General features: G+C 50.0%; 2 protein-coding genes across 3 annotated transcripts in view; both read right to left on the bottom strand.

Annotated features, from left to right (window-relative positions):
• Positions 1-2,884: 2,884 nt before the first annotated feature.
• On the bottom strand, positions 2,885-10,905 carry LHX3 (LIM homeobox 3). Its single transcript, XM_064524062.1, has 6 exons — positions 10,836-10,905; positions 7,421-7,592; positions 6,966-7,168; positions 6,591-6,742; positions 6,280-6,451; positions 2,885-4,492 (listed from the first exon to the last, which is right to left on the bottom strand). The coding sequence occupies exons 1-6, from the start codon at positions 10,903-10,905 to the stop codon at positions 4,074-4,076; spliced, it is 1,188 nt and encodes a 395-aa protein (XP_064380132.1). The 3' UTR covers positions 2,885-4,073.
• Positions 10,906-13,660: 2,755 nt separating this feature from the next.
• The window catches only part of QSOX2 (quiescin sulfhydryl oxidase 2), a 30,823-nt gene continuing 21,843 nt past the window's right edge, over positions 13,661-22,640 (bottom strand). For both annotated transcript variants that reach the window (XM_064523880.1, XM_064523881.1), the window contains exons 11-12: positions 20,729-20,917; positions 13,661-18,117 (exon numbers count right to left, since the gene is read on the bottom strand). In XM_064523880.1, the coding sequence (XP_064379950.1) occupies positions 17,567-18,117; positions 20,729-20,917 (740 nt within the window). In that variant the 3' untranslated portion in view covers positions 13,661-17,566. The remainder of the gene's footprint in view (positions 18,118-20,728; positions 20,918-22,640) is intronic.

Below are 22,640 nucleotides of genomic sequence, written 5' to 3'. Positions count from 1 at the left end.
GCGATAACGCCCGGGCTCTGCGACCGCCTTGCCGGCCACGGGGCGAGCGGGGTCCCCCGGCGCTTGTCCCCAAAGAGGATGCCGGGGACGCCCCGTTCACCGCATCGTGCTCTGTCCAAGCAGTCCCGGGCTCTGCCCACACCGACGTGGTTCCCCCGGGTCTAGCAGCCCTGGGAAGGCAGCGAGAGCCGCGCCGGGCCCTGCCGGCACCTCGCTCCCGCGGCCTGGCTGCTCGGCCTGGGCTCGCGGGCGTCAGGTTACGGCCGGCCCGGCAGCCTCTGCCGGCTGCGGGGAAGAGGAGGGCGAGCGACACCCGGAGAGGCTGCAAAGCCACCCGCAAACCGCGCAGCGCAGCCCCCTCTTCCCCACGCTGTTTGGGTTCACGAGCTGTCACTCAGCTGTGCACTCTTAGTTTTATTTGCTTCTTTCAATTTGATTTTCTTTTTAGCAGGAAAAAAGCATTTTTATTAATGGAATCGCCGAGCCTGGGTGCTGGAGGGACAGGCTGAAATGCAATCCCCTGCGTTTTATGTCAGGGCACTCGGGGAGCCCTCCACCCTCCGAACCATCGCCCGCGCTGGGAGCTTTCAGCCTGCTTTGCCTTTCAGAGCAAAACACAAAGGAGAGGGAAGAAATTTGCATTTTTGCTTTCTTAAAGTCAGTAATCCACCGGGACTTCCCAGAGTGAGTGGAACAACAGTGACAGTTATTGTCTGTAAGGGAACCTAAGCAAAAAAAAAAAAAAAAAAAAAAAGCTGTAAAATACTTATTCGGTAACTACAATTTCTAGACTGATTTTATAGAAACATCATTATCCTAAAGTAAGCTGCATTTCTTTATTTCTGCATTTATTTCCTTCTTTTTCAATCAGTCTCTTCCAGGAAAATATTACGTATGCTTGAACTGCCAACATGTTTTGATGCAAAGCAATCAGCCAGGTTTGGTGCAAGTGTTCCTAGATCACAGAGCAGGAGAACAGAAAACAGAGTTCCTCTCGCTTTCTGTTTGGGGGATCTCGCGTGATCTCCTTTTTAAAGTCCCACAATTGCCGAATTACTGCCTAAGTTTCGATAAGAAACGCCCTCGCGCTGTGCCTCAGGGCTCGCAGCAACAGTTGTCTCTTTATTACTCAGCTCTGGAGCAGGAAGAAATTGCAGCTTGTCCAGAGCTGAGCGAGGCAAATCCCCGCTGCGGCTGCAGGAGACAGAATTTCACCAGCTGAGGAGTCACCCCGGAGCAGGGGCACGGGGGGGGGTTCGCATGCGTCGCCCCCGGGCCCGAGCTGGCACGGTGTTTCGACACCGAAAGCCCTGCGATTTCGTGCAGGAGGGTTTCTCTCTGCCCTGCTGTGGCTGTTTGCCTGGGTCTGCTGAGAAGAGAGTGAGTTTCTTGATTAGTGAATATTGCAGCACTAATTCTGCTGCATGTATGCCCCCGTTTTGCATGTATGCACCCATTTGGCTCTGGGGGTTTTACCCCTCTATCCCAGGAACGGCCATGCATAGAGAGCTACGTGTGCTGGAAGTAGTTTTCTGAGGCCTGCAGCCGTGATGGGCATCTCGAGAGCTCGTGGGTGCCGCTGCGCTGCTCACGGCTCGGCCCGGGCACTTTTCCATCAGTTCACTGCGAGCAGCAACGCAGCATTGTTCCTTCCTTGTGAACAAGACACGTGTAACGAGAAGGGGGGAAGCCGTGAGGATGCTTATGCACCACTGGTGTTTAACAAGTAATTCGAAAAGCAAAATCCTCTTGCAAATGTTACCAGTACCTGCTGGCTTCTGGAGCTGTCGCTGTCCCACCCTCGCCGAGCCAAGGCCGGTTTCGGCGAGGGCGCAGGGAGCGATGAAGGGGCACGTAGCAGCGGTTGCACGTCCTCCCGCAGCCGTAACGCAGCCACGGGCGTTACACCAGCGACAAACTGCTGCAGCAGCGGCGACATGTCACGTAGAAAAGGTAAGAAACAAAAGCCTGGGTTTTGCAGGCATCACCGCCCGACATCTCGTGCCGCCCGGGGCAACAGGCATCGCGCCGGGGCACTGGGACCCCCCGGGGAAAGCACCGCGTTTCCCACAGGATCCCTGCCGGTGCCCGGGGACGCCGGGCTCGCGCAGCTGCCTCCCTATCCGAGGCTGCTGCGTGCCAAAATTCAGACACTTTGGAGATGTTCAGCATGCTCAGGGCCCTGATGCAAATCTTCTCCGGCTTCCCAGGGGAGTTAGAGCCTCGAAACCCATAGGCTTAAAAAAAAAAAACCTCCCATCCAATTCGTAAGCTGGAGACTTTGATAAACAGTGTTTGATTCTGCTCAGCGCAGCGTGACTGCAGGTATTTGTGTATGGAAATCATGTGTGGGTGTGCGCACACCTCTCGCCTGTGCATGTGTGCACACGCTGATGGGATGCACGTGTTGGGTCAAGCTTAAATCCCTGATTTTTTTTCTGATTTCTCTTTGAAATATTCCAATATATGACTTCTGCTGTTTCACGTGCACACCTTTCAGTACAAAACCAGACAGCATCAGAATATGTTATTTTCGATTGCTTTGTCACCACAAATTTCTCCCTTACATATTTCTACCTTTTAAATGAACGCTGAAAAATAATCATGACCCATCCAAAACAGCTCGTCTGCGATCAAAGCTCGTGCACACACTGAGCAACGCTGCCTGGATCGTCCAAGACCGGCAGCCTCCCAAACTGCCAATTTTTGCTTCTACTTATCGAAGCATTTTTACGCCGGTGGGATTGCTCCTGTTTTTAAGGGGCAGCGTGCACCCGACACTGTGTTGAATCATGGTCTCGGGTTTTTAAGGGCTCCTGCTTTTACTTTCAGCTATTGTATTTAGCTATACCGATGCTTTTGGTGTGGATTTAGCAAAAGACTATTTAAACTTTAGCTGACAAATTTATTTGTAGTCGTGAAGTATTTGATCATCAGAGAGAAAGCGAGAATATAAATAAAAGACACTGGACATTCACATAATCTACAGTTAATTCAATAGTTTTTACAGGTAACGATATACACATTGTCTTGCCTTTCCTCACAATCAGCTCGCACTGCGTCTGCGGGAGCACTCAAACGCCTCCAGCAGAGAAGGGGCAGCCGGGAAGCGTGCGCTCGCGAGGACGCGGGCCCGGCCGTGCGAGAAGAGCAGCGCGAAACCAGCCCCAACCACCTGCTGGGAGACCTTCCGAGAAGGTGTTTGGCAACGAGACGTCAGGGTGGCTTTGAGACGCTTTGCGGTGAAACTGTTGTGAAGGAATCAATAAAGGAAAGCAGAAGTTTCACAACCCAGAGCCACTAGTGTTCCTGGGTCAAGAAAAAGCACCCCTTGACCCTGCGAGAAAAGTGTGGTTATTTGGTAATAAATACATCTATTCACGGCTTAATGCTTATATGGAAGAATAAAACTAGCAATCTACAAATTAAAAGATGAGAAGCAGAACTAACATGTCATTTTCACCTTACAAAGGAAAAGAGTTGCTGATAAATGATTGGCATATTAAAGAGATTCCATTTTAGAAAAGTTAATGTAAATTCAAAATAAAACAAAACATACCGCATCGGTGCACTTTTTAAAAAATCTGCTGGAAGAACAGAGAAGTTTTCTACCATGGATTTCTGAAGTGATTCACTATCAACATTTCTCCTATAGAAATATAGACATTGTCACACCTTTTACCGTGGATGAGGACTTTATTTTCTCTTAAAAAGGTTTTGGTGTGGATAAGTGATGAAGCAAGTCCTTGCTTTGAAGAATGCACTGACAACAGAAAGCAAAATACCTTATATCAAATCTGTAAAGCACAAGTCTTGGTGTTGAGTAAAGACACAGTAAGCAGTTTCGTTTGGACGCTCCTTCAGCTAATCGCTGCGACGCGGCTCCCCTCGCACACCGTCCCTTGCTGGCCCCCCGCGGGGTCACCCCCCGAAAGCGCGTCCCTCTCGCCGTGTCATTGCGCTTTCCTTCCCCGCTCAGCAGCCGCCGGCTGTCCAGCCTTTATTTCCAAAGCAGACGATGCTTAACAGCACCAAGTCCTTTCCCTTCGCATTGCACCGTGCCGGAGCCTGTATCAAAACTGAGCGTGGTCGACTTCGTCTAGCCAAGAGGCCGGGCTGGCGGGGAAATCCGGATAGCCGCCGCTGCTGCCGGTGGAGAGGTCGGAGCTGGGGCCGTTCCCGGCCAGCACTCTCATGGACTGCGGCACCCCTTGTCCGCCCTGTCCCATGAGGCCCAAGCCGCTGTCTGGGTAAACCAAGCTGGAGATTAAAGGCTGGTGGCCTGGCAGCGCCTGCAAGGAAGCTGGTGACTGGGGTATGCCGTAGGGGCTGTTGGACCGCAGGTCGTGGTACTGGTCCTGAGCCGGGAGGCCGCTGTGATCCAGAGCAAAGCTCCCGTTGCTCCCAGCCGGTCTGCCCAGAGCCGGGGACGCTTCGCTGAGGTTGCTGTAAATCCCGTTGGAATGGCTCATTTCTGACATAGATGGCTCATCTGCAAGGGAAAGCGACTGGTTTTACTGGGAGAGCAAAGTGCCACGGCCAGCAGCGGTCGGAGGGGAGCTCCTGCGAGCTCTCAGCGTAAACAGGTTAGATGGGTAGGAGCCGAACGGCCACACACTTGCCACTTGTAATTCCTTAGTACTCCTGTTCTTGTTGACGGGTCGTCATAGAAAGCCATGGGATTATTATTTTTTCTGAGTAGGGATCTCTAATTCATTTTGGATTTTAAAAATGTGCATGAAAAGTAGGTATTAAAATATAAGACTGTGATTTAAAAATAATCCTTTAAAGGGGAATGGGGTTTAAATTCTTTCCACCTTTTCCTTCTATTTCTGTTTGGCTTTGAGGTTTATCTTGATTTTTGCCATCATTTTTAGGAGCTACCTGAGTGCTCACTGATGCAAGAAAAACTCTCCTATTGCTCAGAAAACCTATTAAATCTCAGCATATTTGGCTACTCAGGAACAGGCTAATGAAATATATTCAGACAACTTAAAAACACTTTTGAAAAAATGAAAAATATTTTTTAGTTACCAGCGAAAAATTGCTTGCATTCATTATGGGCTTTATGGAGAGTGAGAGCTGTTCTGTTGCCTAGGATACAAACCTGTTTGTGGGATCAAGCTATCAATAATTGTTTAACATTTTTAGTTATTATTTATGGTATATTCATATTTAATGATGCTGATGCGCAGTGTGTATAAACAGACTTGGAAATCAAACAGTTTTTAAGAATACGGGAGAGAAGCTGAAATGCCAAACTGTGTGCATATGTACATGTATGCACTCTATACGTATCTGTGTAAATATGTACACAGTTTGGCATTTCTGCTTCTCTCTTGCATACCTAAAAATGACACAAACACTCTGACAGACACAGACAAGGCTGAACACTGCAGTAACGCAGGCAGAAGTCGTCTGTCCCCGGCGAGCAGCTCTGGCCGCCGTTGGGGCAGTGCAAGACGCGGCCCAGATGCTGCCGGGCTCCGGGCTGCAGGCACCGACCTCCCCGCGCAGGGCCCCATCCTGTGCCCGCAGCAAGGTGGCACCAGGTCTGGAGAGGCCGCATGGGCTGAGGGCTAGCACAGGGACTTTCCTGCGCTGATCAGCAGACATCTCTGCTCCAAAAAACCAGGAGCCCCTTGTTACGGAAACCTAACACAAACCAATCTCCCTTTCACGAGAGGGTACGCTTTCCCACCCAAGTAGGGTATCCTAACTAATAACTGTGCAAATAAAACCATCCCTAAATAGGATGAAAAAATTCTCTACCTACTTTTTGCCATAGAAACATTCAGTTCAGTGACTCTGGACTCTGGGTTTTGTATTTTTATGAGTCCCTTGAAAAGGCTGTATATGAGGTACTCCTTTAAGACCCGCAGCGCGTGCCCAGCTAATTCCTAAGGGACTCTCTCCCCGCTTTCCCTCGGCCGTTTCAGACTCAACCCACTCCTCACTGAGGAAGACGGGAGCTTTCCTCTGCAGTTTCCCAGCGCCAGCTGTCCCTCACGGCCGTAACTCGGTGTCTCCCCCAACAGCCCTGCAGGGACCAGGCGGTCGAGCGCAGCCCGGACCCCTGAAATCCCGCAGCTCTGCACATCTCCTCCCACCCCATTCCTCCCCGGTTGGGCTCTTGTTTTCACTCATTTCGTTATGGCTGGAAATTGTTAAAGTAGCACTAAGGGGGTCTGGACAGAGACCAGGGTGTTTGCATGGAGGGCGAACGCACAGACCACACGCAGCAACGCCCCACCTGGGATCGGGGCTCTGGGGACCGACCTGTGAAGGAGACCTCAGCGTCACTGTCAGGCCCTTCCTCCTGGATGCTGTCCTTGTCAGACTTGGAGGTCCCCCGGGACCGCTTCATGTTCCTGAAGTACTGGCCCCACCGCTGCCTCCCGGCGTCTTTCTTCAACCTCTTCTCCTTGGCCCTCCGGTTCTGGAACCAGACCTGCAAGCAGGGCGCATCGGGGAGCTCCCTCTCTGCGGGGCCGGCTCCTTCCCTCGGGGCTGGCACTTGCCGCTTTACCCTACCCTCCACCTCCCTCCCTCGGGCCCTGGACGGACCCCCGAGGGGAGCCCCGTCTCACCTGCACCACCCGCATGTCCAGCCCGGTCTCAGAGGAGAGCTGCTCCCGGACGTGCCGCGCCGGCTTGGGCGAGTTGTTGTAGGCATTTTTGAGGGTCTCCAGCTGCTTGGCGGTGATGGTGGTGCGGGGTCTCTTCGCTGTGGACTCCGCCTCTGCCAACACAGTGCGAGTTACCGGCGCAGGAGCTGCCTGCGAGACAGTGTCCCCAGGGACGCGGGCACTCCCTTTTCCCTCCCCGACGGCAGATGCTCCGTGCATCCCTCCCACCCTGCTGGACCAGGCTGCTGGATGAGTGGGTTATGGGGGGCAGGGGGGCCCGGGCTGTCTCTCGCCTCCCCTCCAGGTGCCCCTCGCTGGGGGACGGGGCAGGGGTACCTCTCTGCTTGGCCGTCTCGTAGTCCGCCTTGCAGACCAGCCTGCTGTCCTCCATGAGGTAGAACTCGTCGCCGGTGGCCAGCTGCCGCTTGCAGACGATGCAGGCGAAGCAGTGCAGGTGGTACACGAAGTCCTGGGCCCGGCGCACCACCTGGGTCGGGGGGATGCCCTGCTGGCAGGCGGCACACTTCGTCCCGAAGCGCCTGGGCGAGGACAAGCGGCGGCCGCTCAGCGGGCTGCGGGGCCTCCCCGCCGCGGCCGCGGCCCGGAGCTGACCGTGGTGCTGAAGCTGCCCCGCCGCCCCCGGCGCTGTCCGTGGTGCTGAGACCCCGCGGCGCCCGCACCGCAGCGGCGGCCCGGCTGCCCCCGGCCCCGGCCCCGGCCCCGCCGCCCCCGGCCCCGCCGCCCCCGGCTCCTGCCCCGGCCCCGGCCGCGCCGCCCCCGGCCCCACGCACTTGAAGAAGTCCTCCTTGCAGTACACGCCGTCCCCGCGGCTGAAGCACTTCTCGGCCAGCTGCGTCTGGCAGTCGGAGCATTTCAGGCACTTGCTGTGCCAGTGCCGGTCCAGGACCTTGAGGATGAACCTGTCCACGATGTGCTGGTTGCAGCCGGCGCACAGCGGGATCTCTGCGGGGAGGCAGCTCCGCGTCAGCCCGCCGCCTCGACGGCCCCGCTTTCGGCCCCGCTGCCTCCCCCCCGCTGCTCGGTTCCGGCCCGGCCTCCCGCGGTTGCTGCTGCCCGATGGCTGGCCGGGCGGGGAGCCGAGAAACGGCACGAAAAAAATTCGGATTGGCTCAAATTCGTTGCCACTGCGCCCTGCGAGCCGCCTGGCAGCGCCGCTCCCCGCGCCCGGGCGCAGGGATCCCCGTGGCCGCACACTCCGGGGAGAGATGCCCGGGGACACCGGGGAGAACGGGAAGGGACACGATGGCAAGGAAAATAACCTCTGGGCCGAGCCGCCTGCAAAGTCTCATCACAGTTATTCCGGGCTCTTTTTGTTTTTCCCACACTTCCAAATAACGGCGGGGAAGCGCTGGCAGGGTGGGGAAAAAAATGCCAGAAATAATAATTGTACGGAGAATAAAAACCCGGTAGGCTTGCCCCGTCGCCCTGCAGATACCGATAGATATAATACAGATACAGATAGAAATATAAATAGATATAGATATAAAAATAGACAGATATGTAAAAATAAAAATGTGCGAATATGTAGATACAAAAATATACAGCTATATAGACATAGATATAAAAATACCGATATATAGGAATAGATATAGATAGGAAAAGATACAGACAGAGATAAATAAATATAGATATATCGATATAGATATATAGATATAGATAGATGCAGCTATATGGATATCCATATATATAGATATCTATATAAAGACACGCACAGAGATGTACAGCTGCAGACAGGGGTAGAGGTGAAGATGATATCGTTTTAGGTATAATCGTTTCCTCAACAATTAACCACCTTCAAACAGATAGCAGCAGCGGCGGCAGCCGCGGGAGCAGCCGTGACCCTCGGCCCTGAGCGGACGCGGCCCCGCGGGAGCGCTGGTCCCGGCTCGGCTCGGCCCGGCCCGGTTGCCCCGGGCAGAGCCAGGCTGGCGCGGGGCTCCCAGCTGCCGCCCCGGGACCGGCCCCGGCCCGACACGGTCCCGGCACGGAAACACGGCAGAGCGCCGGTAACGCGGCAAAGCCTCGGGATGCGGTAACACGGCAAAACCCCGGGACGCGGTAAAACTCTGGGACGCGGTAACACGGCGCAGCCCCGGCACGGTAACACGGCAAAGCAGCGGGCACGGTAACGCGGCGAAGCCTCAGGACGCGGTAACGCCGCAAAGCCCCGGCACGGTCACACGGCAAAGCCCGGGGACACGGTAAAACTCTGGGACGCGGTAACACGGCGCAGCCCCGGGCACGGCAGCACGGCACGGCCCCGCTCGGTAACGCGGCGAAGCACCGCGCACGGCCCCGCGCTGCGCGGCTCTTACGCTGCATGGCGCCTCGGCGGGCCGCGGCTGCGGCTCTCTCTCAGGCGGGGCCCTGGGGCTGGCGCATGTTCCGCGGGACGCGGGCGCAGCCCCCGCCGCCCCCAGCCCCGCGCCGCCGCCCGCCCCGTCGCTCCCGGGGCCGCGATGGGGGTGCGGAGCCGCGGCGCCGCCGCCCCGCCAGGCCTTCCCCGAGGCGGGCCCCCCCCCGGCACGGCGGCAACCACCCCCCGGCGCTGCCCCCCCAGCAGCGCCGGGGATTTAATTCGCTCAAGCAGGATATTTTTAGCCCCCAGCCCGCGCCCGGTGTCGGCTGAAGCGCCGGGCCGGGCATCACGGCGCGCTGTATTTAATCCCCCCCGCCGGGGACGGGGCACATCCCCTCCCGCCGCCCCTTGGCGACCGGCGCCGGCGGGAGGGCGACGGCTCCGGGGCGCCGGGAAACGAAAGTCGGGCGGGGCCGCGCCCCGACGGGGTCGGCGGCGGGCGGGGGGCCGGGCCGGCCCCCGGGGCTGCGCCGGGGGGGCTCCGGGAGGGGCAGCGCCGGCCGCTCCCGGGAACTCGTTGTGTGCTGCCCATTTCCTCGGGCCGCGGGAAACGGGGATTTGTCCTTTGCGGCATAAAGCGCCCGGGCGGCTCGTACCCCCCCGCGGCCGACACGAACCAACCGCCCCGCCGGGCCCCGGTGCTGCCGCCGCCGAGCCCCGGGGCCCCCTGCCACGGCGAGCCCCGCCGCGCCGTTTGCAGCACCGTCCGTGGCGCCCGCAGCCTCGCCCGGCCCCGACGGATCCCGGCCCCGGGGACGCGGCGGCCCCGCAGGCGCTGGAGAGCGGCTGCGCCCCGGAGCCACGGGGCTATTCACGGGCGCCGGGTCTTGCGGGCAAACGGCCTCTCCACGTCGTTCCTCGCACCGCTAATTCGCTGTTTTGCTCCCCCTGCTCCAGCAAAACTGCCTCCTACTTACGGCATCAAGCGCGCAATTGCCCGCAGCCGCAGCGGGCGCCCGCGGAGAGCCGCCGGGAGCGGCGCGGACACAACCGGGCGCAGAGAGCGGGCAGGAGCCGCGGCCCCGGCCCCGCCGCAAACGGGGCAGCGCGGCTGGGACCGCCACCCCCCCAGCTTCGGCTCCCCTTTTTTTTGTTTTTAAGGCACCTGCCAGGCGCGGGCGAGCGCGGGGCCCGGCGGGCGGCGGCGGAAAGCCGGGCGCTGCCCCGGGACGGCTCTGCCCCCGCTCCGGCACCCGGCGGCCCGGCCCGAGCCGCGACGGCCCCGCGCGGAGGCAGCGAACCGGCGGCCCCGGGGCGCCGAGATGCCCGCGCCGTCCCGGCCCGCCCCGGCAGCGCCGCCGTTTTCTCCGTTTGTTAAACGGGGCGGAAAAATCCGTTTAGCAAAGGAATTAACGGGAGCTGTTCCCCGGGCGGGGGGAGCACGGCCGGAGCCGTCGGGGAGGAACCGGGGCTCGAAACGCCGCGTCTCGTCCTCGCCGCCGTTGCGGGGGGAGCGGCGGGGCGGAGAGCCCGAGCTCCAGCCCGACGGCACGAACGGGGCCGAAACGGGAGCGGGGCCGGAGGCGCCGGGGGATGCGGCAGCGGGCGCGGCACCGGCACCGGCACCGGCCGGGTCTGGCTCCTCTTTCGGGGACGGGGCAGGATAAAGGGAGACGGAGCGTGGGGCGGGCGGCGGGGAGCCGTCGGGCGGGAGCCCTCCACCGCGGCGTCGGGCCGCCCGCCCGCAGCCACCCCCAGCCGCGGCCCGGCGGTGCCCGGGGAGCAGGGCGCGGGCAGGGGCAGCTCCCGCGGGCCGCCCCGCTCCCGTCGGGGCTGGCGGCGCCTCCGCGGGGGGACGCGGCGCCTTGCGCGGCCCCCGCGCTCACCTGGGCTCCGCGGGAAGGGGCAGAGCTCCGCGGCCTTCTCGGAGCCGGCGCGGACCCGCTCCAGCAGCATCGCGGCGCCGTCCGAGGTGCGCGGCGGGCGGCGCGGAGTGGCGGAGCGGCGCGGAGGGGAGCGCGGGGCAGCGCGGCGGGGGCTTGGCCGCCGCCCGGGGCGGAGCGGGGCCCCGCGGGGGGGCGGGCCGGGGGCGGCCCCGCGCCGTCGGGCCGCGCCGCAGCTGGCCGCGCTGCACCGAGGGGCTCGTTAGCATCACAAAGGCGGCGGGGGGCGGCGGGGGGGTCCCCGCACGTCCCGCGGGTGCGGACCGGGCCCGGGCCCGGCCGCCCCGACGCCGCCAATGGGCGCGGGGAACCGCCCCCCCCCCGATAACGAGCAGCCCTCGGGGGGGACAAGGGGCTCCCGGTGACGGGGGGAGGACATGGGCACCGATGTGTGTGTGTGTGCGTGTAGGCATGCGGGTGTGCGTGTGTGTACACGTGTGGGTGTGTGCATGCGTGCGGGTGTGCACACGCCTACGAGCCGTGGGGAGCTCTGTGTGCCCGCGGGTGCGTGTGCATGTGGGCACACGTGTCTGTGTGTGTGTGTGCGTGTGCAAGGGTGTGCGTGCCCAGGCAGAGGCGTGTGTGCGCGTAAGCCTGTACCCTTGCGCGGGTGTGCACGCAGGGGTGTGCAGGTCTGCCTGTGCGCGCAGGTGTGCACGCTTGGGAGGATGCGTCGGTGTTGGAGGCGTGGGTGCCGCACATCTGGGCGCGCAGAGCGTGGGTGCTCACACGGGTGTGCGTGTGTCAGGGCCCGCACCTCCGGACGTGCATGTGCTGCCGGCCCTGGGCAGCCGGAGCTGATAATTGTGGTTGTTACTGTGAGCTCGTTAATCCCCCGAATCCCTTTACCTCCTGCTCGCGGGGGATTACAAATTAATAAAAGCAGCTTAGGGGCGGGAGCCTCCCAACACACATATGTTCCTGCCGGGCGGCAGCGCGGGGACTTTCGCCCGCCTGCCCGTGGGGGCGGCCCCGACGTGGTGGCCGGGGGCAGCGGGCCCAGCCCCGAGCCCCCCGAGCCCCCCGTGCCCAGCACTGAGCGCTGCGGGGGTCAGGGGGCCCAATGGCCCGTCCGGGCCGGCACAGTGGCCGGGGACAGGCCCAGCCTGGGGGACAGGCTGGATCTGCAGGGCTGGAAAGTAATGCGGGGGGGGGGGGGATTTTGGGGTGGGACCAGGATCTGGGGACCCCAAATCACCCGGAGGCACCAGGCTGGAGCAGGGGAGGCTGGGTGCCCTGGCGAGTCCTGCATCAGGACCCCCCCGGGGACACGGTTCCTCGTGGGGCAGGTGATGGTTCGCAGGGGCTCTTTTAAGCTCAGTTCTGTAAGTGGATTTTTTAGTCTGATCCCCTAAGGAAGCAGCTCAGAGCAGCAGCGTGGGGGAAGCGGCTCCCGGGGGTCGCCGGAGCGGAGCGGGGGGATCGGGGCAGTCGCGCAGGCTTTGCGGGACGGGGCGGGCGGCTGATCCCTGCTCAGGGCTGGCTATGGCAGGCACTGGCCCTGCGCAGCCACCCGACACCCCCCGGCCTGGGAACCTGGGGCACCTCCACATCAGCTCTCCTCTGCCCCGATCCGCTCCCCGGCGCCCACCTGCACCTCTCCGAGGCAACCCCCGGCCCCCCTGCTCTGCTGCTGCCGGAGCGCTGGGCCCCCCATCCCCGGTCACCCATCCCCGCGGCTCAGCAGTTCCCGTCCTGCAGCGTCGGTCCTGGCCCGTGGGCTGCCTCACCGCGACTCCGCCACCACGAAAAAATACAAAAAGATTTTTTCCCATTTTCCTCCCTGTCCCCCAGAACAGAATTTCACTTAACAGCCCCTGAGAAGGTCGATAGCGAAAGCCTGAACATGTTCCCTCTGCCAGCTATTTTGTGGACAGACTCAAAGGTCTGTGCTGCGAGGGGCAAATTCCTCCTTTGGAGGAGCATGTGCTCGTTTCCCTGCTCCGGAAGACGCTGTGTTACAGCCATCTTCCCAACCGCTTTCTCAGCTGCTTTATCCAACGCTGCAGCGAGCTCCCTTAACTCGTTTAAAATGAGGCAGCGCGTTGTCAGCCCGTGGGTGGTGAGGACGGGGCACCTTCACCCCCGGGGCTGCCAGGGGAGGTGTCTGCATTTGCCCTTCTGGTAGGTAGGCGACGAGGTCGACACCAGGTTTTCAGGGGGACGTGCCCGAGAGCGGGCACCGTGCTCCTGTCCGGGCCAAAGACAGCAAGGAAACGCACATTTTTCTAAAGCGGGTGGCAGTACCAAACTCCAAGGCACCTTGTCTACCGTTTATTAATTTCTAAAAAATATCCTGATGTGAGCAGTTCTGCAGGTAGATAATCAACCTTTCAGCAGGCCACCTCACCCACCGCATCAGTGGCACTGCATAAGCCCGGAAAAAAATTTAGAAGTGCCTAGTGGAGCTCGACACCATCACGGCCAAAGAGGAGATGTTCAGATTAAAGGAAAAGGAAGAAGATTTTTACGGATATGTATACATATATACATATAAAATACTGAAAAATAATTGGTCAGAAAGTGATTTTTTTTCCATCACTCCTGCAGACATTCAGCAATGTGTCTTTACAGGAATGTTTTATAAAGTTACAGGAAACAGTGAGAGAAATGAAGTTTACATGTTCCTGGTGCTTTAAAAAATTATTTTAAGTTCCTACACAAAATTATCTATATGGTTTGAAATTGACTCGTAATCAGGCTATCCTTGCCATACAGTTTAGCTAAAAAGATCTTGAACACATTAAAAAAAAAAATGAAATGCACCATTTTGCCCAAATGTTTGCAATTTATTTTTAACAAGCACATTAGCTTACAGTTTAGTACAAAACGGTCACTTTTCCTTCCCAGAGAGAGGTATGAGACTGAGTAAAAAACAAAAAAAAAGACATGAAAATGTCAAATTGTGGAATTAAAATAAATAAAACATTTAAATTATTGAACCATTCTATTCACCATTTTTAACACCTCATACGTAATACAGAGACCTAGAAAACACATTCTGAACCTTTTGTTAAAAAGGTAGTTCACATCCAGTTCTGCGCAAGACTAGCAGGACGCATACACTGCTTGAAATTAAAAATTACAGTTCTACAGAATAATTCCATTAGGTTTCTTCAGCACTTGCATCTTTTCTTTCTCTGACCTAGCATATTCCACAGTACTCTTTATTTTCTCTGCAGGTTTAGTATTTCCTCTTTAAAAACATCTGAATAGCAAAGGCGGCTCCATGAATTACAAAGGGCCAGAAATCCTTCTTGAAAAGTGACTCTCAGGAGTTTTTGTACGATCTATAAAAGTTTATAAAAACTTCTGTGATATAATACAATGCACAAATAAAAGTTCTGGGACCAAAGAGATGGAGGTTTGAGGCATTTTTAAACAGGAAATACTTTCTTGTAACTCACCTACCTATAACACACCATGGCAAAGCAGCATCACCCATTCCACAGTGGACTTAATATTAATACATCCTTACAGTCAGAATATGTAAAAGGATATACCTTGTCATTCTAAAGATACAAAATAAGAACAAATAAACCAAGATTTACATAACCAAATTCAAAGACAAGGAAACTCCTCTGAATGAGGTCACTACTAGCAATTAAAGTGAAAGCCTTGTGCCAATCAGCTGAAAACACTGAGTTATAGCACCAACACAGATAATCGACATTCTACTTTCACACTTTTAACACTCTCATGAAACAAATAAACAAAAAAAAACCCACTGGAAGTCTGAATACCTGTTCATTTTGCCACATTTCGAACAGGGTCAAGGCAACATGAAGTTAACAGTATGTAGCAGAAGAGTCACATATTCCCAAACACATCAGCTGCTGTTTTAATGTCAAAATAATTCCCACAAACCTGCAGCACCTTTTGTTTTAATATGCAGATGAAAATAAGTTGAATGGCAGTTAAACTCACGTCTAACTATTCAGTAAAGTTCAAAACAACAGCAGTAATTACATATTTTCATATCCAATGCAATGTTACCGCTAACAGGAAATTCAGTCCTACATAAGCTGGCCAAATTTTCCAGATTCAATACCTATGTTGCCCTGTTTATTTATTTATTTTAGGGACATTAAACTTTGATTTTTGGCTGATATCAAACCCCATTCCCCCCAGTTAGGTCACTTAAAAGTTGCCCAATTTTCAAACCTAAATTTGAAATATCTGGGCTTAACTGACTTACTGTCTCTTACCTCACTTACCCATGGGATCTCTCTGTGGATTCTCGTACAAGACACAGGGGCACTGAGGAGCCAGTCCAGGCTACCTACCAGTGCTGTTTCACTCTTTCTATAGTGCCTTACAAGTAGTTTTAATATTCAAGCCCAGATCCTATAAAGACAACTACAGGGATTCTGATAAATTCCTAAACAGAATGATGGCTCGTTGTGTCATGCCTCCTAAACAACAAGGGTCATTAGAAAACACACACTGACTTGATGTCACGACAACAACATCGAGCACGTGTAGAGTTTTCACGTTAGGCCCTAAGCACAAGCCGACTTCCCGTGTGGAAGAGGCAGGCAGCAGTAGGAAGGTGCTGGCCTCTAGCTTTAAGGTAGAAGGTGGAGTAAACTTTCTCACACTGCAGCAAGGGCCATTGAGTCCATACAATAAACCGTATTTCTGGTTCTCTTAAGTTGTCTTTAATGTGCTTCTTTACCTATGTCATATTATTAGCATATATTGTCACACAAATGGAGTTTTTCTCTGATGCATGTTTATAACAACTATATGTGAATTTGTAATTTATTTTGATACTTAAAGAAACAAGAGACAGTAACTGTTGGCTCAATTTTGTTATTCCAGTTGGAAATGACACAAAACTGAAGATTTTTGACTCAAGTTTCTCAGTGAACAAAATCTAATTATGAAAAAACATCCTTGTTGAGTTTTAGTGCTAAATTGTAGCCCATTCCTATCGCAGAGCTTCCAACTTTTCGTACGAGGGCTGATGATGGAAATGAGAGGACACACTAACAATATAATGAAGAATGATACACTACAAGAATGAATTGGCCAGGGAATATTTACTCCTTCTCGCATAACAGAAGAGCTAGGGGACATTCAATTAAATTAAGAGTTACAAATGTAAAATTGAAAGGAAAAGCCTTTTTATATAACATAATTAATCTGTAGAACTCACTGCCACAAAAAAACATTGAGGCCAAAACCTATTAGGATTAACTAAAGATTAGGTAATGGATAACTAGAACATGCTCAATTACAAAGGATAGGATTATAAACTTCACTATCCAGGACGTGAATTATCTCCCACAGCTAGGATCAAAAAGGAACTCCTGTTCTGAATGGTAATTTTATAACCGCTTCCATGTTTTCTTCTGACTGCTGTCAGCCAGGATCCTGCACAGACTGATGGATATGTAAAGGCAACTGCCATATTCCCAATTGCTGCCGCCTCCCAGAATGGAGGAGCTCTTGGACTTCAACTACAGGTAAACCCTTTTTGACCCAAACAGTGGAGCACTCCAGTAGAAGGACAAGGTAATGAGGCTGTTCTTTTGTTTTTGTTTGTTTTTTATTTTATTTAAGTACTGTACAGGAAGCTTTTCAGCTAGCAAGTGATATTCCCCATGAGCTCAGAACTGGCAATACTAATAGGAAGTTCTTACACTGCCTCACCAGAGGAAAAAATGATTTCAGTTTAATGGATTTATATAGTGTTACAAGAAACTTAGTATATCTAGATCTGTAAATTTGTTCTGGTATGCTGATGCCACTGGAGTCTCATTTTTCTTTATTAAAAATTGTGTTTCCTTTTACAGGAGTTCATCAGAATTGGCTTCCCCCTGAATGACACAACAATAATTACTTAACTACTTTTCTGAGTCATAAATTAGCGTATCAAGGTGAGTTATCTAATGCTCTATTAATGCATCCAATAGCAGAGCAGGAAAAACACTGGGTCTGATTCTGTTCTTGCTTACATCTAAATTCCATTAAAATGAATGGTAGTATCAGCAAAATCAGAATCAGGCTGCTTATAGATGCACTAACTGCCCCAGACCTCTCATCCTAGCAGAGGCACATACATGCTTGGCTGGAACACATAAGAGAATGGAAGACTTATTTGAATACTTAATACTTTCTACTTTAAATATGTAATGGGAACAGAGGTTTAGAGCTGATTTAATCAGAATAGAACTCTTGTTTTCCTTTTAAAAAAAAAAAATCAAAACTCTTGCTTCTCCAAATGGGAAAGCCAAGATAGCAGTATAACTGTTCAGTAATCTTGTAGGTAAAATCAGCTCTGGATAAATAATAATAAAAAAAGACTCCAAGTACACAAAACAATATCCAATTTCTTTCCAAAACCAGGCACAGCTAATTGCATAATGCAATGTTTACTTTGCAAATGAGTAAAGGATGTAGGTGGTAAGTCATGGAAAATCTTAACCGGAAAATGCAATGCTTCCTTCAGTAGACATTTTACGGCAGCACTATGTGTCTGTGACAGTCAAAGATTAGGGTTCTTACAGCAAGCTGTATATTGAGCTGGAACATTTGTGAAATGAACTGGGAAGAAAGGGTTTTGAAACAAGGAATACTGTATATAAAATCCCTGATCATAAATATTAAAGCTGCATCTGGAACTGAACAGCCACTTACAATGAAAACTTTGTTTCTGATTTAAAGTTCTATACAGATGAACGATAATACTTCACTTTCCAACGTTTGGATCTCATTCTGAAAAAAAAATACATTATCATTAAAAATAAGGATGATGCTACATAAAGTACGACACACAGACTCATGTCTATGTTTGAAAATCCAATCCCTAAGAAAGACACAGACTGCTTGGTCTCTCTATGATCAGCTGATTCAACTCCACTTTTACCTCTATCTTTGACAGCTGCATGATTTGCTATTAGCTTATCTAACACCTTAGATTCTGAATCTAGTACATTTTCTTGGTCCAGGATCTTATCTTCTCTGTTTCCACTTGGCTTCTTCGGTAGGCTTTTGTCTTTTATCTCCCTTGTATCTCCATGTTCAACTTCACTGGAGTCAGTCTGGCCTTCGGTGTATTTATATAAAATATTTTCATTGTTATAGTGATACTTCATGAACTGTAGAACTTGCTCTTCATTCCAGCTGTGTAATCCTTTAATTTCTTCATGACATGCAGGACAAAGGTCTGGAGTTGGCCACTGAACTTTGGGAAATTTTGGATCTTCACTCAAATCACCTAATTGGGGAGGGGGAAACAAAAAACAAAACAGGAAAAGTGAATGAACTAAGAAAGCTGGACCATCAGTCACTTCTCTGGAGACTACAGAGAGCATTTTCTACTTAAAAATAGTAAGCTTGCCAAAAAAAAAAAAAAGCACCCAGCATAACAGTATGTTTATAGTAATCTAAAGACGATCATGAACAAATTTGAAAGTTTCTAAGTTTCCTTATGGAAGCATCAATTATGTTCTGAAGTATTGCTTCCTCTTTCAAAATACAAACACTAGATCATAATCATTTTCCTTTTCTCTAAGGAAAAGCTGTAGCATTCAAACTCTGATTCTGTGACAGCATACCACAACTGCTACGCTTTTACAAGGGATTAAAAACACCACTATCGGGGCTTTCAGGGTTAATTTGAGTTATGGTTCAAAACAAACTGCTCTTTTGCACTCAGTACTCTTTAATCCCGAAGCCTGGTTTGTAACAAGCCATTTCAAGGCAAAAGACTTGCAGATAAATTCATGTTTCTATACTGTGAACTATTCCAGCCTTACCTTGCTTTTTTCCTAACTTGTTTTATTACTACAGCAAACTATTTTCAGTACTTTACCATTATCATATTTAAGGTGGATTTGTCAGTTTGCATTTTAGCATTTGAATGTATAAAGCTGTCTTGAGCTAGATTCAATTTTAACATTTCAATCGCTCATAGCCATGGCCACCTTTCTGACTTAATAGCAAAAAGCTGTCCACTAGCATTATACTGTGCTCTAAAAATAATACTGTAAAGCTTGGATGGTGATCACTCGAACAGAAATCTCTACCTCTTTAAAAATTTTATTGATTTGATTTTTATTAGTACATTAACCTTTAGAAGATTTCTCAAATACATACAGATCGGTACCAGAAGTGAGCAATGCATTTTTAGTATCCTCTAGCTTTTAAAAGGCAAAGAAAGTTCCCTGGATATTTACAAGGAAGACTCAAAGTTTGCCTTTGAGACCTCTTGTGTTTACAAAGCAAAGCAAAACAAAGCACAAAAACCTGCACTCGGTAATTGATTTGTTTTCAGTAGAGAAAGTAGAAACAAAATATCTTACGGTAAGATTACAAACAGAAAACTTAAGTGTACTCTCTATTTTCCTGCCAAAAAGAATGCAGTAAATTTTGTGTGTTTTAAAGCTATAGTAAAGAATCAAATAGAGTGGAGCCATATACCACAAGCTCATGGCCCACTGCTGAAAGCTGTGCCAAGGTATTTTTGTTGACCGATCAGTCAAACATTATTTTATATTGAAAGCTATATATTACCAGAAACACAGACACAGCTTTTAAAGATTAAAATAAATCACTGTCCCAAAAATAAATTTAGCAAATTTATAATGCATAATTTGACGTTATTATTCATTCCAATATGTTTATACTTCTTACTAAATTGGTATTTTAGCCAGCTGTTGCATCACTTAAATCAATATCCATGTGAGTTTTCCAATAACTTAATGTTCTAAATAAGTATATTGCTCCTCCACTTAGCAACTTCAAGTCAACAAGACGACTTTTTTTCTGCGTTCAGACTGGCAATAGTAACAAACGTTAGGGGATGCTTTCATTTAATACCTCATCATTTACTTTTTTCCTCCTTGGAGAAAAGAGACAAACCGTTTATATTCACAACAATATTTAATGCTTCATAAATCTTGGGAATTCAGCTTAATCACAATATAAGCACAATATAGCATATTTAAATTGTAACTAATGCTACATTACACAGATCCATAACAGCAGACAGGGATTAAGTGCAAAGAGAAACCAATTTTCTTTAGTGCTTTAGTTATTTGATATCCCCATAACAAAATGGATTAACTACAACCTAGTATTTTAACTGTATTTTCAGCCTTACCAAACACATAGCAATCTAGAGGAGAAATAAAGTTTCTTTGAACAGTCATTTTATTTAATCGGTTGTTGATCTGCTAATAGTTTAGGCTCTTTTCTCCTGAGAAAGTCTCCTGTTCAATTATCGTCATTTTCTACACAACATTGCTCCAGAACCAAATCAAGACAGGTTGTAACATCTGTTTAAACTGTTTTAGAAGGAAATTTAATTATTTTTATCCACCAGTAAGTAGCTGACCTGTATTGCTCCTTTTTGAAAAGGCTTTGATTTGTACTCTGGAAAGATCATCTCATCAAGCCGCAGGTGAAATCTCAAGTGAAACGGTATCTTTGAGAACTATGAAGCTTTTTCATTATTTATCATGAGAGATGAACTACGTTACTGGAGAATGGTTATGTCTCTAGTGTAAACTTCTCACTCGTTCATGCAAGAGTTATCTTGTTAGTATTTAAAGCTATAGCTGATTGGGATGCTCTAAGTTTTGCTCTATATGCAAATATTCTTAAGGATGTTAGCCTTGTATACCAATGTAAATGTGGAATTAGTCTTCTGAAGTCAGCATTTAATAGAGAAAAGGCAGGCTGGAACAATAATAGTTGCTGTTTTAAACTCGTGTTACAGAATTTGCATAGTTATTTGTTCAAATACAAGTTATATAGAATGCCATAGTCTTGTCTTTCAGACACAGCTAGCTTTGCTGGGCTTTCCATAGCAAGATCTTCCATACCTGCAAGTCTATTATTCACCACGTTGTGTTTCTCCCAGAGCCAGAGAACAGCCTTGTCTAAGGTCTTAACAGAATCCATGGATTCTTTAGCCATTTCTTCAAAATGCTGAGCGCAAGCCTTGCATCCAAAAAAGTGGTGAATGTATCTCCGCATGATCTGAAGTACTATTTGTGGATTGTCTTCGAGACCTGAAAAGGCAGACGGTAGATACATTTAGCACCATCTAGACAAACATAGCTTTAATGTACGCAATTTAATGTACCTAAAAGTCAATCATAGGAAAAGGAAAGCAAATGCTACTACCTTCTCATTCCATCCAAAGTTATATCTGCACTTTAAATACAGGAAACTAGCTACTTTCATAATTTAAAGATATCCATAGCACATGCGCTGTCGTACAGAACTTATACTTCAGTAAGTCACAGAGAGATTAAAGGGATTAAAAGCTTCACACATTTCTTAGAAGAAATACTCCCCCCCCCCAACAAAATACATTTATAATACTGTCATTAAGTAGTTCAGGTAAGGTATTTATTTATTCATTGCCAAATTTTGTTGCTAATGTAGAGGTTAAAATGACCTCAAAGAGTGCATTTCAAAACATACCATTTTGAAAGATTGCCTGGAAAATCAGACACAATTACAAGGGAATTATTTCAAACATACTGAGGTTAAAAAACATTAAGAGAATGATAGTGCTATTAAAATTGCTGCATATATATTTTACTACCTAAGAAAAATATCTATTTATACCAGTATGTTACTAACATATTTAGTCCATACAGTTGATGAGTTATTCAGGCTAACTTTGAACACAAGTGTAACAGTCAAAGGTTTAGTCTTCTTTATTGTTAAACTTCTCCCTTTAAAGAATACTTTTTACAAAGGGAGGGGGGAAAACAAACTCAACTAAATGAAAACCAGACCATAAAACATTTCTCAGAAGAACATTACGGGAGTACATTTTGACATTCTTAAAACATGCAAAGCCCATGCTATATTCTACACCATTCTTTCAGAAATGGAGATTTTCTCTAATATCTTGCCCAATAATTAAATAGATGTATTTGTTATGTATTCACCATTACATTTATGCTCAGGCATTAAATTACGGTGATCTTGCTACTGAAAAACAAGGGTCAAAAACCCTCTGATAACTATTTCAAAAGGTATCTGTGATATCTGTCTGTCCCTCCATAACTTCAAGATATTATAGAATACCAGAATCTCATTACAGTTATTAATAGCACAGTTTTTGGGGGGAGGGGGCACTGAATGCATGCACATAATGGTTACTTAGCAGTATTTGAACTTTTAAATATAACTCATGATTTCCTCCTAAAATAAATCCAAACACATGATTCGTTCCAAAACATTCACACCCTCATAATGAAGATAATGAAAAAGAATCATTATTTCAGTCAGAAGTAGGCTAAGGTCTTTACAGACTGAGGACTTTACCCCCTGCCTTTATTGCTACTGCAGGTAGTCCCTACTTCTGTAAGTGGCTGGAAAACTTGATATTATTCATTAAAATCCTAATGGCTTCTTTGCTGTCTCAGAGATTTTCTGATTCATACCTAATTGATCTAGTAAATTGCGCTAAAATGTATTTACAAATGTACTATATTTTACCACAAACACACACTTGTCAAACAAAACACATTTTATGATGCAGTGTCCTAGATTGATCAAATTACCAACTGCTGCAGCTGAACACCTCTACACGAGAGTAATTTGCAATGCAGGAGGTTTTGTAGGTTCGGTGGTAATGGGTTACAGTGCTTAGCTGCCTATCCTATTCTAGCAGCGAATAACAAACAGTTCAGCAGCACATATTCCCTCCCTACGTACATTGTTTCTTGAAGAAAAATAATTCCCCCAAAAACTATTCAAAGCTATCGGAGTATT

The sequence above is a fragment of the Dromaius novaehollandiae genome, chromosome 20, assembly GCF_036370855.1.
Source record: "Dromaius novaehollandiae isolate bDroNov1 chromosome 20, bDroNov1.hap1, whole genome shotgun sequence".
Taxonomy (NCBI): Eukaryota; Metazoa; Chordata; class Aves; order Casuariiformes; family Dromaiidae; genus Dromaius; species Dromaius novaehollandiae.
Note: the sequence above shows the minus strand (reverse complement) of the source record. Positions and strands in the feature narration are given on the sequence as shown.